Below are 14,106 nucleotides of genomic sequence, written 5' to 3' on the forward strand. Positions count from 1 at the left end.
TGGCAAACCTTTTATGAAAATGCGAATGGGATAAATAGGATTAAGATGCTGTGCAATCTTACACAGGTTTCCTGAAAAGTAAGTCATAAGGAGTTCATTATAGCTTATGCAGCCTTCCTTTAGATCAGTGGTTCTCAACCTTTTTAATGCCGTGACCCCCAACTGGTCGTAAGTCGAGGACCACTCAACCGATGGTAAGTCGAGAACTACTCAACTGGTGCAGCGCCGTTTGCAGAATGGGACTTTTGGCGGGCTCACCAGGGCAGAGACAGCCTGGACAATTCCTATTGGCTTTTGAAAGCCAATAGAATTAGACTCTATTCAAGAGAATAGAATAGAATAAAAGGGAGTAGCACAGCTAAGGAAAAGGGGGAAAAAAATGGTGGACTGCGTTGTTTGGCGACCCCTGTGAAATGGTCGTTCGACCCCAAATGGGGTCCCGACCCACAGGTTGAGAACCACTACTTTAGATACAGGTGCTCATTAGAATTTTTTTTTTTTAACCATAAGTAAGGCATGAAACCTAATCAGGACACCAACATTAAGGACCTGTAACATGGAACTAATAGTCCTTGTGGTCTAGGAAGTAAGGCTATACCGTTATTCAGCACAAACTGAAAACAAAATGGCACAATTTGGAGTTTAACTCAGTGGATGGTAATAGAGGTGTCAACCTTACCCTTTGATATAATAAGTTCCTTGAAAGCTTAGTGTACTGTATAGAAATACAGCATGATGTGCCCCTGAAAAGTGAGAAAAAAAGAAATGTTAAGCACGATCATTTAGTTGTTGTTAGCTTGGTCTATAGGAATATTGGATTCAGTGATTTACTAAACTGCTCTCAAATCAAGTGAACTTTGTAATAAGATAAACATTGGGTGCTCTGTTCATAGCACCCAGTGTGGTATGAATGTGGAGACAATAGTCAATCTTAATTTGGCTATCACTTCACTGGGTCCCATCATCTATCCTTAGAATTTGTAATAGCTTACCGTAAATGCCGGTGTATAAGACGACTTCCGCGAGCGCTGAAATCGGCGCCGAAGACGGGGGTCGTCTTATACGCCGAGTCGTCTTATACGCCGGAAATACTGGTAGTTTCCGGCGTATAAGACGACGTTCTAGGAATGCGGCCCGGCTATAAAGACGGGGGTCGTCTTATACGCCAGGTCGCCTAATACGGCGGCATATACGGTATATATTTTGACTGGCTTAAAGACAGTGTTTTGCTTTATGAAAAGAGCTATTTATTTGTTTGTTTATTTAATCATCCAAAGCGAATTTGGCTGGCTTACAATACATAAAAACCCAGATAGGAAAACATTAAAGAACATTAAAATTAACAGGAGTGAGATAAAACTAGGAACATCGTACACGAGCATATATTTTATAGATTCATTTAAATATTGATGTGCAAATAATATGTAGCCTTCCTAGCCAATTTGGTTTAGTGCAGGGGTGTCAAACTGACAGCCGCATGCCAGTTGCATCATATGGAGGCTGTGCCCACCCCAGCTCTGGCAATGCAAAAAAAAAAAAGTCACGATACATCGCGACATGTCACGTGACACAGCAAGTTTGACACCCGTGGTCTAGTGCAGGGGTAGGCAACCTTGGCTCTTTTATGACTCGTGGACTTCAACTCCCAGAATTCCTGAGCCAGCCATGCTGAGGAGGAATGCTGGCTCAGGAATTCTGGGAGTTGAAGTCCACGAGTCATAAAAGAGCCAAGGTTGCCTATCCCTGGTCTAATGGTTAAGGCACTAGGCTAGAAACTGGGAAACTGTAAGTTCTAGTCCCTTAGGTGGGTGAGTGACTTTGACTCAGTCTGTCTCAGCTCAACCCACCTCAGAGTTGTTGGGAGGAAAATAGGAAGGAATCCTAAGTATGTTCACCTTGAGTTATTTATAAAAACAGTAAAGGTGGGATAGAAATAAGCACAACAAAATCTTTTGTTATAACACAGCCCTAAATACAGTGCTTCGTTCGTGAAAGTAAAGCAATTATGAACTTAATGATTGGGAATTCGGGTAAACAATTTCATTTTACCGGAGGATAATTCTGTCCAATCAAACTCTGCAACTTCTTCTCTCAATGACTGCAGTAGGAAAAAGTAGATGGCTTTAGAACAATTTAGGAGGGGACAATGTACGGAGTGGCTGTCATAAGATCCCGAGAACTTCATTTCTCTCATTCATAGGCCTCATTCATTCTTCTTCTTCTTCTTCTTCTTCTTCTTCTTCTTCTTCTTCTTCTTCTTCTTCTTCTTCTTCTTCTTCTTCTTCTTCTTCTTCTTCTTCTTTCTCTTCCTCTTCTTCTTCTTCTTCTTCTTCTTCTTCTTCTTCTTCTTCTTCTTCTTCTTCTTCTTCTTCTTCTTCTTCTTCTTCTTCTTCTCCTCTTCCTCTTCCTCTCTCTCTCTCTCTCTCTCTCTCTCTCTCTCTCTGTCGAGCACAAATTATTTCTGAAGTAGATCTTGGTCAAATGTTTCAAAGAGTGCAGTTTATTTGACTTTTCTCCTTTCTCCCCCCCCCCCCGTTTTCTTGAATGCTTTCACACCAAATTAATCTAAAAAAAAAAAAAAGCAACAGAAATGGGAGGTAGACGGGTGTTTGCAAGAGCCTGGGAAACTAACAGCAAAGCATAATTGTAATATCTTTCTGAAGGATGCTACTACCCAAGCCCTGCCGTTCAGATGGGCATTCTAAACTCATGTGCTCTTGGCTGCTCTTCTTTTATGGTCTGTATGACAGTGAAAGCAAGTGATCTACGGATGCTTTTACGAAAGAGTGACCACAGTAGCTAGGGCATCTTTCCGAAGGTTCATGGTTGTGCCTGCAAAATTGTGTGTACGTCTGTGTACATATTCTGAAGCCTGACTGTTCATGTCTTTGTCCATGTTCAGTTCTATTCTTTGTAAGGTCTTCAACAAGAGAGGAATAAGTGCAGTCCTTAATAATCTGCACATTGCTTTGCATCTCTCTCTCTCTCTTCAGTTTCCGATTTACCCCAATCTCTAGGCTGCATGCTGATAATGGAGTTGCAAGCGTGTTAAACGGCTCCTAAAGCTTAAAAACTTCAGTAGATGTTTCTTATAAGCTTTTCCTCTTTGATAGGTAGTTTATTTTATTTTCTAGAGAAGTTGATTACCAAATACAGAAGTATTCCATAAATGACTGTATCATTCTGTAATTCTATTTATAAACTGGTACAGGACAATCTATCCTTTTCCTTTAGCCTCATTTGTTTCTATCATATCCAATTCATTGTGACCTTTGATTAATACCAGCTTACTTGGAAGTTCTCATTTCGGATTAAACATAGATCTTTTTTTCTTGTTTCTGGACTGAAATATTTTTTTAGTGTCTTTTCCTACTCGAGAATGGAAGTTGGGGTTGAGTCATCATACATGCTTCTTATTGCCCAAGGCTATTGTCCTCTGTCTTTCCCTGGGTAGCACGACAGCTTGCTTTGAAAGCCTTTGAACCTTTTAAGTGCTAGCAATGATCTCATCTCCCGCTTTGAGTTTTTCCACGCAGAACTGTTATCTATTCCATATTCCCTCAGGTTCTCTTTTATATAAGTTTAATGCAGGAAATAGGACAGGAAGATCTTTTTGTCAGTGCTGCGAACAACATACATGCAGGTCTTACACATCACTGGATGGACAACACCAGAATCAAACAAACCCAGTCATAGGGAGTAGAACATTATAAAGTTCAACCTAACCAGCCAGGATGCATCTGTATGAAGATTAGGGAATATACCAGTGATGGCGAACCTTTTAGAGGCCAAGTGCCCAAAGTGCAACCCAAAACCCACTTATGTATCATCAGGTGTCGGGTGGGTGTGGCCCATTGGGTGGGCGTGGCTGCGCTGGTAACGGCAGACTGGGTGGGACTAAAAAGTTCAATCAATCAATTCCAACTTTGCAAGATCTTTTTTTTTCCACGAGAAATTGAAATTGATTGATTGAAACTTTTTTTTTTTTTTGCACACGGTGGCGGGGGCCTAAAGCGAAAAGGTTTTATAAAACACAGGTGAAGGCCTAGGACTGGGGTGACGGTGTGCGTGCCCACAGAGAAGGCTCTGTGTGCCATCTGTGGCACACGTGCCATAGGTTCACCACCACAGGAATATACCATAATTTACTAGTGTCAAATATGTAGATTGAATTTTAAAAAGACAGAATGTTCAACAGATGTTGAATAGATAGATCTGTGAGGGAGATGGGCAGTTAAGAAATAGGATAGGATAGGACAGGACAGGACAGATAGATAGATAGATAGATAGATAGATAGATAGATAGATAGATAGATAGATAGATAGATAGATAGATAGATTTAGCATTGCATTTAAAGTTTATTTTAAGACCAGTTAGCTTTTTAAACACGTAGATATTTTTCAAATGAAAAATAGGAGTTTAAAATTTTTAAATAGGATCGATATATATTAGATAGATGCTGTAGAAGCTTTTAATACTTCATTAGTGACCCATGAGTTGCAATATGTATTCAAAACTTGGGAGGCACCTAGCCTCAGTTCTTAACTGCATGAAACTGCTTATAGTTCTTAAAAGCAATAGTTATTCACCTGAGTCTGAGGATGAAAACAAAAATGATAATAAAAATAATGATACGGTAAACGCAGCCCCAGTTCCCGAGGCCTCGTTCATATTTTTGTGTTTTTGTAAAGCACTTATCATAGTTCCTATGTTCTTATTCTCAGCACGGGGACTTATTAGTGGCTAATTATCAGGCCATCATGGTTCATTATGAATCTTTTATTATGGTATAATCTCTTCTCCACAGTTAATTGTGTTCATGGGAGCAAAAGGTCAGCTTTTTTTTTTTTTTTGCCTACTAGAAAAAGGGAGGTCAAGATGAGAGAATCACACATGCCCTAAAAGCTTAAGATGCTTGGAATGAAGTCCCTTGGCCCTGCTGAGTCACTTTTGGTTAAGGATGACTTGATTACTTTCAGAAACTCTCCCGAAATTCCTGGATTTCTTCATAAGACTGGCTAACAGTCTCCAGTGGCTATTATTTAAAATGTGTTTACTTTGTGGCGCTTTGAAAGGAGTGCAAACTGTACAGTTCCAATTATAACACTTTTCATCTTAAGATTTTAAAGACTCTTCCTGGTCTGTGTGTGGGGACAGTTTCCAGAGTTCATTGCCCTCCCAGCCCCAACGCGGTCCTTCGTCTTCCTCATTTTCACGGGGCAAGTGTAACGAAGACTTTGCAAGCAGTTTGCTGAGTGCTCTTATTGCGTAGCTGCAGATTTTCTGCCTTCTAAGGGTGTCAGCTAGTTAAAGTATATATGCCAGGGGTAGGCAACCTCGGCTCTTTTATGACTCGTGGACTGCAACTCCCAGAATTCCTGAATCATAAAAGAGCCGAGGTTGCCTACCCCTGGCATATGCCAATGCTGCTAATAACATCGGGGTGTTATTGCTTTGACAACAGATGGAAATGCATTCATTCTTTCTCTTTCACTTTTAGAGCTGATTGAGGCTGGGAGGGGGGAATGTGGATGAGAGTCCAGTTAGTCCAGTGGTTCTCAACCTGTGGGTCGGAACCCCATTTGGGGTCGAACGACCATTTCACGGGGGTCGCCAAACAAGGCTGTCCGCCATTTTTCCCCCCTTTTCTTTGGCCACGCCCCGGCACCCGATGATGTATAAGTGGTTGGGGGTCACCACAACACAGGGAACTGTATTACGGGGTCGCGGCATTAGAAAGGTTGAGAACCACTGAGTTAGTCATAACAACAATATCAAGTCGTGGGCATTCAAGGTTGCCGAGCCCAGAGCTGACAAAGATTTGGCGGGGCTGGAGAGCTATGATTTATGATTGTTAGTTGGAGAAGGGAATTGTGCTTTGCTGCTTTGTGCCAAGGGGAGAGCAATTCCACTTTTGGCTTCAGCTATGCAGTGCCGACTTCATGCTTCTCGAATAAAAGATTCTTTAAGGTAAACAGTGCCTCGAAGTTCTTTTGAAGAGTTGCGTCTGGCTGTGGAATTCTGGGAATTGAAGTCCACATGCCTTAAAATTGTCAAGGTTGAGAAACACTGCTCTAGGACAAGGTGATTACAACAGTTCATTTAGTGACCGTTCAAAGTTACAGTGGCCCTGAAAAAAGTGACTTATGGCCATTTCCCACAGTTTCCACCTTGGCGGCATCCCCAGGATCATGTGGTCAAAAAATTCGGATGCTTGGCAACTGGTGCACACTCACGGCCGTTGCCGTGTCCCAAGGCCACGCGATCCCCCTTTTTTTGCAACCTTTTGGCAAGCAAAGTCAATGGGGAAGCCGGGTTCACTTAACAAACCATGTTACTAAGTTAAGAAGCGCGGTGGTTCGCTTAACAACGGTGGCCAGAAAGGTTGTAAAAATAGGGCAAAACCTCACTTAACAAATGTCTCACTTAGCAACAGAAGTGTAGGGCTCAGTTGTGCTCCTAAGTCAGGAGTAGGCAACCTTGGCTCTTTTATGACTCATGGACTTCAACTCCTGGAATTGCTGAGTCATAAAAGAGCCAAGGTTGCCTACCCCTGTCCTAAGTCAAGGACTACCTGTAGAAAGGCTCAAAGGAGCCAATTTACTTTCCCCTTCCATTTCTCTCCCTCTCCTCCATCCCTTTCTCTTTCTCTCTCTCTCTCTCTCTCTCTCTCTCTCTCTCTCTCTCTCTCTCTCTCTCTCTCTCTCTCTCTTTTTGGGGGGGGGTTTGTGGGTCATGAGGCTTCTTCTTAACTATGTGGGCCTAATCTTTGTTACATTATGCTTTGGTTTCTTTCCCATTTTTTTAAAAAATGTAGTACATTTAGGTTGGCTGTTGGGCGCCTGGCCAGGGGTCTGCAACCTTGACAACTTTAAGACTTGTGGACTTCAGCTCCAGCTGGCTGAGGAATTCTGGGAGCTGATGTCCACAAGTCTTAAAGTTGTCAAGGTTGCAGACCCTCTGGGCTAGGCTATTTCTACTGTTTTCCTGTTTTGCAATGGTCCTCTTTTTCTCCAGATACAGACCGTGCTGGACTTTTGGATACAATTTTAGCCCACAATTTCTCTTGTTAAGCAGGACAGTTGTTAAATGAGTTTTACGACCTTTCTTGCCACAGCTGAGTGAATCACTGCCATGGTTAAGTTAGCAACCCAATCGTTCAGGAGCCTGTCAAGAGGGATCACACGATCCAGGACACCAGAACCCGTTATAAATTCATGCCAGTTGCCAAGCATTTGAATTTTGACCATGGGAGTTCTTCAGCGGTCACAAGTGTGGAAAGCGGTCGTTAAGTGTGAAAAGCAATGTTCCTTTTTTTCAGTGCCGTTGTCACTATGAACGGTCACTAAATGAATGATTGTATACAGGACTTCCTGTACAGTAGTGGCCAAAATTGTGGAAACCTTTTGGGAAAAGTGTATTTTTGAGGTTTGATGGCTAATAACACCACTTTTTTTGGGGGGGGGGAGTAGTACCATAATATTATATATCAATGGAAAGATAATTTAATCAAGAATGTAATGCAACATAGTTTGTTCAATTATCTATGAAAAGTTATAGCCAAATAACCAGAAAAAGAAAGTACAACTTACTTAGGTTGATATCAGATAGCTTTCCTTCCTCTGATTGTAGCCAATGAGGGTGAGTGTTTAGAGAGCCAATCAGGTGTTTTGGCAATGAGCCAATCAGATCACAGTAGAATTCAGTGATTGATGTCTTGTATTGAAGCTGAGAGGAGGACATTGGTCAGTATGTTATGTGATCGCTATCAAGTTGGTTGGGGTTTTTTGTGTTCTTTCATTTAGTGAGCTTGTAAAACATAATAAAATTAAAGTAATGGTGCAAAGAGTTGACTGGTTGCCCAGAAAGCGATGTAAAATAGTCTTATTAAGTGAACAAGGCTACAGTTATAAAGAAATTAGAAGAAAAATTGGTGGAAACTTAACCAATGGTGGCATTTCTACTGTACACTTTTCCCAAAAGGTTTCCACAATTTTGGCCGCTACTGTATATTAGGACTCAACCACCTGAGTGTACTACTATTCGGGAATAAAACACCCAGGAAAACTTTTAGATTACATAGGTAGGTATGAAAATATTTTTGGGTGAGCTAATCTTATAAATACAATAACGTCAGACTTCTGAAAGCTGTAAAGGAGACAGAGCTTATTCTGAGAGGGATTTCAAGCTAATCAAAATTGGATTGGAAATTAAGTATTCCTGGTTTCCTTCTCAAGAGAGAAGCCTGTCTTGTCAAAACAAGCATGCTAGGCACATGAGGGGAAATTGTACTTGGCTGGTAGATGTTGATCACATGTTTAGTGAAGCAAGATTTCTCATCCAATGCTCCTTTTATAGAACGGCTTAAATCATTTATTTCTGCTTTCTTCTTTGCGGTGCAATATTGTAGAACGCAGCAGTATAAAAGTAAATAAATCAAAGACACTCTATATATTTGTAGAAGGGCTTGTGAAGTGTAGCCGTGTATATTGGTAAATGTATACATTTTAGCATAGCAATATAACGTCAAAACGTCATCAAACAAATAAAACTGTATTAAAGCCAGTAAAAGCCCTTAATTTATACCATCGTTGATTCCCAGCTGGAAGGCATCTTTAATGGTCAGACTTTAACAAAAGAACCTGCTTGAATAACTCTTTTTATTGCTTTCCTGGAGGTGAGCAATGATGGTACCATCCAGATTTTTTGGTAGAAGGCTGTTCCATAGAATAGATGCCACCAGAAAAACATAATTATCATATAGCTGCCTCCCCCATCCTGCTGGTGGCTGCTTTACTTGAGATTATTGCTCAAGGCTGAGCTCTTTCAGTAAATAAGACTATATTTCTGTTGAGGTGATGAGGCAAAGTATTATTTATTTATTTATTTATTTATTTATTTATTTATTTATGAGACTTATATACTCTCTAAGCTGTGTACACCAGTAAGCAATGTATATATATATATATATTTACATTGCCCTTTCAGTAAATAAGACTATATTTCTGTTGAGGTGATGAGGCAAAGTTTTATTAATTAATTAATTAATTAATGAGACTTATATACTCTCTAAGCGGTGTACACCAGTAAGCAATGTATATATATATATTTACATTGCCCCCAACAATCTGGGTCCTCATTTTACCTACCCCGGAAGGATGGAAGGCTGAGTCAACCTTGAGCCGGTGAGATTTGAACCGCTGACCTGCTGAACACAGTCAGCTAAAGTGGCCTGCAGTACTACACTCTAACTGCTGCGCCACCTCGGCTCAATTTTCAATTTGAGTTTCATTCTGGATGACTCCATGGTCACTCACCCCTGCTGTTTTAATTAGCCATGATGCAGTGCGGTGTGCATGTGTTTTTGTTCTGCTTCCCTGGACGGTCTATAGCCAGGGGCTTCTGCAGTGCATCAGAATGATGTCATCAGACAAATAACGTTGCATACATGTGCCCTGAAGTTACAGAATTTATCTGATGCTGTTGTCACATGTTGTTGCCCTTCCCCAAATCTTGGCATGGCCAACTTGGTGGGGGCCTACTCGCCGTGACCAAATCGCCGTGGCCAAATTACCACAGCCAACTCGCTGTGGGACAACTCGCCGTGGCCAACCGACCGCGGGACAACTCGCCATGGGACAAGAGTTACACTAACATCAAAGAAATGGTGGACTAGAACCATTAAAGAAAGGGATGCAGAAGGAGGGTCAAAATGAAATGTGAATGATAAAAATTAAAATAATTTTAAATACTTAAATTGAATTGTCTCACGGCAAGTTCTCCCACGGCAAGTTGGCTATGATGAGTTGGCCATGGCGAGTTGGCTGCACCAAATTGTCCTATTCCTCTCCTTCCTACAGGCCTGTTGTTCTCTTTTGATTTCCCATCTACAGGCTAACCAGATCCAACACAGCTTAATTGCCAACCTTGTACAAGGTTGGCGAGGTGCATCCACCTGTTAAGACAGGTGCAGCAAACAAAAGTCAACTTAGTAATTAGAAATGTAGCTGGGCAGATGAGATTTCAAATTGCCACATCCTTTAGTGAAATACGGAAAGTCATTTATGTATAAAGGGACATATAACAACATCCCTCCAACGGTGAGGGTTGAACGAAAAGTAATGCTTCCAATGTTATAAGTCCTCAATAGATGGAAGTCCTGAAGCTCTAGAGAGGTTTGATGTGTTATTTAGTATATATTCCTTTACTTCAGTGAGTGGGAAGTTGCTGTGAGAAAAGGTATGCTGCTATTGCTTGTGAAATGGAACCCTACTCATTATTCTGCTTTAAGCAACACACTGTGATGTAATTTTCGACCGCTGAATTAGAATTCACTGCCAAATGCAGATTGTTTATGGTAGTGACTGTGCTGACGTCAGTAAACATGTGATCTGGGAAGAGCTGATTGATGTGATCAAGAACAAAGTGGATTGTCTGTGACAGCAACCAAAATGAGTTGCACATAAGAAAGGTGGATGCACAGGCTAAGTGCAATTCAGCAAAAGGATCATTGTCGTCAAGTTTGGCCTTTCAAAAGGAGGTATGGGTAACCTTACTGATCTTCAGCAAGATGAGCTCCTCACCGGTTGACAGCAGAAACGAAACCCTCAAGAGCTGGAATTTGCCAACAGTTGTGACATGTATGAGAATGAAGATGCCAAATTGTTACGATCCAGAAACAAAGTGCCAACCCACGGAATAGCCTCACAAAGCTTCCCTTGTAGAAAAAGATTCAAAACCTGGATGTTCTTAAACCTGGCACCGTTGTCAGCTCAGAGCACTATACGGTGACGCTCAACATTTTGAAACAGTGACCAAGGATAATTTAGCGGCACAAGAAGGAAACTTTGCCGCAGTATGTAACGCTAGGATCTCCCGTTGGATCTCATCATCTTAACCACACGGTCTGTCCTTAGCAACATGCATCTTCTACCTTTTCCCAGAATTGAAAGAATGTCTCTTCAAGGGCTTGAAATGAAGAGGTGAAAAGAAGATTGTCAGGGCCTGGTTGAAAAGACAAAAGTATGAAGTTCTTTCACGATGCCTCTAAGAAACCTGCCCGTCTTTGGCAAAACTGTGAGGCGAATGGTGATGATTATGGGTAGAAGTAACCACAGGTGACATAAGTTCTCATTTCAGTTTATTGAAATACCTTTATTTACACTACGGCAGTGTTTCCCAAACTTGACAATTTTAAGGCATGTGGACTTCAACTCCCAGAATTCCACAGCCAGCAACGCTGGCTGTGGAATTCTGGGAGTTGAAGTCCACATGCCTTAAAATTGTCAAGTTTGGGAAACACTGCACTACGGCAATGGAAGCATTACCTTTCATTCAGCCTCTCTCTCTCTTGCTCTCTGTGGGTCTGCACAGGTTATACATACTGATATGTGTGATGCTGCCTATTTTGCTATACAAACAAGCAAAACCAATGGTCTAATGATCTGTAAATAAAAATAAACTGATTGCCGAAGGAGAATTCTTCAGCAACGGATGGGAGCCAGCATAAAATGAAGCACTGATCTAATCCACTGGAATAACTCAGGTAGTGCCATCATTTCTGCAAGGGCAACATTACACACCAGAGGACTCCAACCTCTGATCTTAAAAAAAAACCAGAATAATCTACATGAGAAAAAGTAGTCTTTTAATAACCAAATTATTCAATTAACCAAACTATTCAATATTTTAAAAGGAAAAAAAATACCAATCTCATGTTAAAAAAAAATACCAAATTGCACTCTGAAACAAATTGAGAGTGCATCTGATATGGGAATATAATATGATTCTGTTTCAAGGTTTTTGTTTTGTTTAAGCCACATAGGATCCTGAAATCTTTAAACCAGCTGGAAGGGTGCTTTTCAAACGGCTACTTGAGAAGACATTCCATTTAGAATTGTTTCGCAATTTTATGCATGAGTTGTGTATAATAATTGCACTTGCCGCGCTAAGATATGTCAAATGTGAGAGAAGGCAAGTGCCTTCCCGTAGCTTCCTGCTTGGGCAACAACTTATAGAATGTAGTTCTTTAGCAAATGTTTTCTGAGCATGTCTTGGGTATTGCCATAAATGCCTTTAGGCCAGCGGTTCTCAACCTGTGGGTCGGGACCCCATTTGGGGTCAAACGACCATTTCACGGGGGTCGCCAAACAACGCAGTCCGCCATTTTTTCCCCTTTTCCTTAGCTGTGCTACTCCCTTTTATTCTATTGGCTTTTGAAAGCCAATAGAATAGACTCTCTTGAATAGAGTCTAATTCTATTGGCTTTCAAAAGCCAATAGGAATTGTCCAGGCTGTCTCTGCCCTGCTGAGCCCGCCAAAAGTCCCATTCTGCAAACGGTGCTGCACCAGTTGAGTAGTCCTCGACTTACGACCGGTTGAGTAGTCCTTGACTTACGACCGGTTGGGGGGTCGCGGCATTAAAAAGGTTGAGAACCACTGCTTTATGCTAACAAAATGTTAAGAATCTCTTTGTCCTAATATGTGGAGTGAAAATGTCTTTAATTGGTTTGTAGGTTTGGGCTGAGCAACAAATTTGAAGCAGAGTTCCCTTCATCCCTGACAGGAAAAGTAAGTATCTTGGAAGGAAATAAAGTTAATAAAACTCCCGACAACATTACTATGCTTTTCATTTGATGCTGCTTCTAGAGCAGGAAAATGGTTTCTTAATGCATGTCAAGCCTTAGAAATATATTTACCATCCTGCTTTTTGGGTTTATTCTTGAAGGTTGCACCCGAAGAGTTTAAAGCCAGCATCAGCCGAGTGAACAGCTGTCTTAAGAAGAATCTTCCACTTAATGTCCGGTGGTTACTCTGCGGCTGCCTTTGCTGCTGTTGTACCTTAGGATGTAGTATGTGGCCTGTGATTTGCCTCAGTAAAAGAGTAAGTTGGACCCCACTTATTATCATAAATACCCTAAACCAGGGGTCTTCAAACCTGGCCCTTTTATGACTTATGGACTTCAACTCCCAGAATTCCTCAGTCAGGTTGGCTGAGGAATTCTGGGAGTTGAAGTCCATAATTCATAAAAGGGCCAGGTTTGAAGACCCCTGCCCTAAACCATATGATTGCCTTAATGCAGGGTTTCTCAACCTTGACAATTTTAAGGCATGTGGACTTCAACTCCCAGAATTCCACAGCCAACACTGCCTTAATGCCTGGGAGGTCATCAGTAACTCTTGTGTTTGTGTGTGTGTGTGTGGGGGGGAGAAGATGTATTTACATCCCAATCAACCTTGCATAGGCCGAATGTGAGCATTGCAAAAATGTGTATCTAGCTTTGCTCCAGGCTCTGCCTGCCTGCAATCCGGTGAACATTGAAGTACCATTCCATTTGATAGACTTTAAAATCTTTAATGTTGGAAGTAGTATTAGAGTAAAAACAATATATGCACTAAATAATAATTAATGTGAATCTTTTTTTAAAAAAATAAGGTATATAAGAAGCTAGTGGATTTGGACTATGAGAATATTTGTATGATCACCAGGCCTAGATGGAATCCCGGTCGAGTCTTATAAAAAATACGAGAGTTACTACAATGAATAATGTTGGAAATTTAAAATGAGGTGTTGGTAGAGGCGATATGTGTATAATAATGTATAATAATAATAATATGAATTATTCCTAGTAAGTAGTAGAATATGAAAGAAGGAAAACGTAAATAAGAAACAATGAGGCAATAAGGACAAATATTTCAAAGAAGAATGAGGGGAGAAATGTAAATAATAGAAGAGTACTGTTACAAATTGCTGTTAACAAAAAAGGATATATTACGTGTGTATGTGTGTAATGTTTTGTTGTGTTGTGTTTTATTTCGTTGGTTTAAAATAAAAATTAAAAAAAAAAGAATTTAAAATCTAACCATTAAAAGTAAATATTTATATTTACTTCTTGACTAACGCTGCTGTGAAATGTTTAGTTTGATTGGGGAAAGATCCACACCTTATCATTTTAGGAGGGTGCAGTTTGAGAATCCTTATCCTTACAAGTTGAAATTGAATCTCTGCCTTTGTTACTAGTGTCTTCTGCATCCTTTCCCTTCCCCCCCCCAGGGAAAATTTCTAAATAAAAACAGAATAACTGTTAAATAATGGTTAGTTACTT

At 40.7% G+C, this 14,106-nt stretch overlaps 1 protein-coding gene across 1 annotated transcript in view; it reads left to right on the forward strand.

Annotated features, from left to right (window-relative positions):
- Window positions 1–14,106, forward strand: part of CHIC2 (cysteine rich hydrophobic domain 2) — a 39,455-nt gene that overhangs the window by 10,290 nt on the left and 15,059 nt on the right. The window contains exons 2-3 of the mRNA XM_039362920.1: window positions 12,517–12,571; window positions 12,729–12,884. Coding sequence (XP_039218854.1) covers window positions 12,517–12,571; window positions 12,729–12,884 — 211 coding nt within the window. The remainder of the gene's footprint in view (window positions 1–12,516; window positions 12,572–12,728; window positions 12,885–14,106) is intronic.

The sequence above is a fragment of the Crotalus tigris genome, unplaced genomic scaffold, assembly GCF_016545835.1.
Source record: "Crotalus tigris isolate CLP2741 ecotype Arizona unplaced genomic scaffold, ASM1654583v1 scf7180000019483.1746242, whole genome shotgun sequence".
Taxonomy (NCBI): domain Eukaryota; kingdom Metazoa; phylum Chordata; class Lepidosauria; order Squamata; family Viperidae; genus Crotalus; species Crotalus tigris.